The sequence below is a fragment of the Octopus bimaculoides genome, chromosome 26 (assembly GCF_001194135.2).
Source record: "Octopus bimaculoides isolate UCB-OBI-ISO-001 chromosome 26, ASM119413v2, whole genome shotgun sequence".
Taxonomy (NCBI): Eukaryota; Metazoa; Mollusca; class Cephalopoda; order Octopoda; family Octopodidae; genus Octopus; species Octopus bimaculoides.
In genome coordinates this window covers 11,637,445-11,642,305 of record NC_069006.1, presented here as the reverse complement: position 1 = coordinate 11,642,305, position 4,861 = coordinate 11,637,445, and the positions used below count along the sequence as shown (strand labels likewise).

The 4,861-nt window shown below is 39.2% G+C and overlaps 1 protein-coding gene across 3 annotated transcripts in view; it reads right to left on the bottom strand.

Moving 5' to 3' along the window:
- Window positions 1-4,861, bottom strand: part of LOC106883341 (transcription initiation factor TFIID subunit 10) — a 95,348-nt gene that overhangs the window by 12,111 nt on the left and 78,376 nt on the right. For all 3 annotated transcript variants that reach the window (XM_052976987.1, XM_052976988.1, XM_052976986.1), the window contains exon 3: window positions 4,564-4,628. In XM_052976987.1, coding sequence (XP_052832947.1) covers window positions 4,564-4,628 — 65 coding nt within the window. The remainder of the gene's footprint in view (window positions 1-4,563; window positions 4,629-4,861) is intronic.

Here is a 4,861-nt window from a genome sequence, read left to right as displayed (position 1 = left end):
CTCCGCCGCCACCTTCATCATTCATTACCAACAATGGAATATATGATGATTATATCATAATAGTTCCAAGTCATCAGTTAATGAAGTCTGTACTAAAACTAGTACTGCCAACATGCTAACAGAAATACCAGATACACAGCATTTGTGTGTGTGTGTGTGTGTGTGTGTAACTATTAGGGACAGAAGCAGTATTAATACCAAAAGGTAATATTTATCCCCACTGAAAAATGGATTTTGTGTCATGGTAACTATTGTAGTATTTATTCTGTGTTCTAACACAACATCCACTTTTAAGGGTGGGGGGTGTAAATGTATGTGTATGTACGTACAATATACATGTACCCTTTCTCCACCTTTCATAATACCCCAATCTTACAATTTTCCCACGACAACCACAACTTTTAGGACTTAATACAAAACTTTTAGTTTTTAACAGTCCATATTTAAAATTACCACCACCACCACTAATCCTACAACCATCTCTACTACCATTCCCAGCGCCACCACCACAATGTTAAATAAAGAACCCTTTTTTTTTTAAAGCTTAACTCATATTCCAATCTCACAGTCTGATAATGAAACAAAGTTCATTTGAATTTCATAAATCCCTTCGAAATTATTAATTACTTCCAAAGTAAATTGAAAGACATACAATGTGGGGAGGTGGGGGAGCACAATATATTACCGTTATTATTGTTAGAAAAATAGGGTAATAAAAAGGGGGTAAGGTTAGTAGAATAATTTAGCAGTAACAACCATTAAAATAGCTGCCATCTGTTTCTCTTCTGACACAGATGGTACACTAGAATCAATAATTACTCAAGTAACCTCAATGTGGCAGCTCAGATTGCTAGAAACAGCAACCAGTCTCCTTCAAACCACATCATCCTTCAACTGTCTTCAGTCATCATCATCATTTTAATATCCACTTTTCCATACTTGCACAAGTCAGATGGACACACACACACACTGGGCTTCTTTCAGTTTCCTTCTATCAATTCCTCTCAAGGATTTGGTCAGTCTGCAGCTATATAGATGTCCAAGGTTCCATGCAGTGGGACTGAACCTGAAGCCATGCAGTTGAGAAGCAAACTTTTTAGCCACACAACCATGGCCTGTGAGGACAAAAACACTAAATAATGTAGTCCTTGGGATCGTCATGAATGGAATGTCTTTGAGCATAGTTTTACTAGATCAAGGCAGATGTAAGTGTACCTAGGACTATATTATCTAATGTTAACTTTCTTTCTTATTGTTTCAGCCCAGGTCAGCTATGACCCAATCGAATTATGATTACAAGTGTTCTGGACATGACCATCCCATCTTTTATTCAGACATATGTACCTTGGACTACAATAATCTAATGTATCATTGTTTATCACAGTCTAGTCCTTGGTCAGCGCTAATCCAGCAGAACCATGATCAAAGATGTTCTAGCTATGATCATCCCATCTTTTTTCCATAGTGTATCTAGGACTATATATTCTAAATGTGTCTCCCCTTGTTGCTGCTGTTCTTTAGTCCCAGATCAACCTTTATAGAAGAGATTCCACATACGGCCAACCTATCTTTCATTCAAGTATAGGGTATCCAGGACTACATTCTCTCGTGCCCCCCCTCCACCTCTTTGTTATCATTTAGCCTCAACTCAGTTGTGATCTTGTAGAATAATGATTAGACAATGTATCTAGGACTACATTAATATAATGTGTCCTTATCCTTCCCAAGAAAATAGAATGGAGTGTGATTGGAAGATTTGCCTTATTTCAAACAGGTTCACAGGCTCCCACACCATCTTTCTGTGAATTACTTGTTCATTCATTTTTACATCTGTTTCACCATGCTAACATGGATTAGATGAGTATATTATTGAGGCAGTGTTTTACAATGAGATGCCCTTCCAGTCACCAACCTTTATCTAATTTTCAAGTACGGAATCATGAATGATCAATAGTAAAATTAATAACTCTAAAAAAGGGCAAGAGTGGACAATGAATAGTGGAAAACTGAAAACAAAATCACAGATACAGGCACATGCGTGGCTATGTAGTTAAGTAGTTTGCTTTGCAACCACGTGGATTTGGGTGGAGTCCCACTGTGAAGCACCTGGAGCAAGTGTCTTCTACTATAGACCTTCTGCCTTGTGAGTGAATTTGGTAGAGAGAAAGTGTGGAAATCCATTTTGTGTGTGTGTGCATGTCACATCATCACTTGACTCGGGTCTAAATTTGTTTACATCCCTGTAATTAAGTGGTTCAACTAAAGAGGCTGACAGAGCAAGTACCAGCCTTAAACATATATGCTGGGTTGGTTTGTTTGACAAAACTCTTCAAAGTGGTACCCCAGCATGGCCACAGTCAAACGACCGAGACAAGCAACAGAAGAGACATAAGGTGTCTGTTTCAGCACATGAAAGTTGCAAGAGTTATGGGCTCTCATTTGTTAAACATTTGATTGGTCAGCTCTGTGGATGAGGAGTCCTAAAGGGGAAGTAACCAGAGGCTACTCAACAGCAGCAGCAGCAGTAACAACAACAACAACATGGTCAATAAGATGAAATAGCTGGAAGGTTAGGATGGTGAACTAAACGAAAGGTTAAAGGTCAATGGTCCCAGTGGAATCTGAGAGGATAACTGAAAGAGGTGAAACTTCACTCTGTAGTGCACACACACACAAAACAAATTTAGTTTTGAAACTCCAGTGCCATTAGCCGTATTCTTTGCAATGGAATCAAAATGTACAAAATAACAGAAAGATCTACCAACAACATTTGATAGAAGATCACATGCACGCACAGTGGAAGGTCACATGCACACAGCTGATGGAAGGTCTCACACACATACCCGATGGAAGGTCGCTGCATGCATGCACATACACCCCCCCACACACACACACAGCTGATAGGAGGTCTCACATACAAACGTGATGGGATGTCACACATATACCTGATGGAAGGTGACTGCACGCACACACACACACACACTTAGAAGGTGCACACATTTGAGAAAACTTACATACACAAACATCTGACAAAGGATCACCTTCCCTCAACCTCACACCACACATACTCCTAAAACAAGGGCCAATCTGTCCACCATCTCCATACACACACATAGATGAAAAAAAAAAAGGTTTCTCCCTTCCACCCTCATATACATGAATAAACCACGCATCTGATAAAAGTTCAAAAACACACACACACACACACACTACCTACCAAATGGATGCTATTCCACCCAGAGTAACGATGTAATTAGCAAGTGGAGTTAATGAAAGACATTAAGTTTAGACTGTTTAATTAATATCTAGTAATAAACCCACTGATTAGTTTAATTAAAGTCAAACAAAGATGTAGTTTACTCATTAATTATAAATGACATTATTCTAGAAAGTATGACCAACTCAAGGTCTTAGAAACTTAGTGTTGTAATTGTTATTGATGGTGTTGTTGTTGTTGTTGTTGCTGGTGATGTTGTTGCTTAGCCCCAGGTCAAACTAGATCCAGTACGTCTATGATCAAATGCATTCTACCTATGACCATGCTGATTTTACTAAGCTAGAATGTATGTGCTTGTATGTGTAACAGGTACAAACGTTGTGTGGTTAAGATGTCCACTTTCTAACCACGTAGTTTTGGGTTCAGTCCTACTGTATGGCACCTTGTGCAAGAGTTGTCTATTATAGCCCTGGGTTGGCCAAACCTTTATGAACAGATTTGGTTGACAGAAACTGAGAGGAATGTATCATATATATGTGTGTGTGTGTGTGTGTGTATGTGTATGTGGTTGATGCCAGTGACCCTGACTGGCTCCTGTGTTGGTGGCACATAAAAAGCACCGTCCGAATGTAATCAATGCCAGGCCTGTCTCACTGGCTTCCACGCCGGTGGCAAGTAAAACACACCATCTAAACGTGGTTGATGCCAGATCTGCCAGACTGGCTTCCATGCTGGTGGCTCATAAAAAGCACCATCCAAATGTGATCAATACCAGGGACCCCTGGCTGACTCCTGTGCCGGTGGCACATAAACAGCACCCACTACACTCTCGGAGTGATTGGTATTAGGAAGGGCATCCAGCCGTAGAAACATCATCAGATCACATTGAAGCCTGGTGCAGCCTTCTGGCTTGCCAGACCTCAATCAAACCGTCCAACCCATGCCAGCATGGAAAACGGACGTATGATGATGATGATGATGATGTGTGTACACTCAACTGTGATGTAATGCTTCTTATAGCAGAAACAGCTGTAAGATAATGAAGGTGATTACATAATCCCTGTTCCTTTGTCATTCATTAATTAATGCAAAATATAAATATAAAAATATATAAATAATATATATTTATATTTCATTACTTCACAAAATTAATTGAAACAAAGTCAGTGTTATGTCTACAAAAATATAGTCACAAAAAAGTTAACTTCATGTTAATTTATGTTCCAAATGGAATAAATTCTTCATTATTTTACAATATCAACTGAAACAAAAGCAGTGCAAGTCTGTAGAAAAATGGTCAGAAAAGAAATAAATAAAAGACGAGAGAGAATTTATGGGCTACTCACATTCGAGGGTCACAGGCATCAAAGCCAGCTCGATTTAGGTAATAGGCTGTGACGGAGTCTGGGATCTGTGGGAAAAAAGAAATTCTCACAAATTAGTTCATTTAATTAATTCAGGTAATATTACAACAATTACTCTTTTACTTGTTTCAGTCATTTGATTGCGGTCATACTGGGGCACCGCCTTTAGTCGAGCAAATTGACCCCAGGACTTATTCGTTGTAAGCCTGGTATTTATTCTATCGGTATCTTTTGCTGAACTGCTAAGTTATGGGGACGTAGACATAGCAGCATCGGTTCT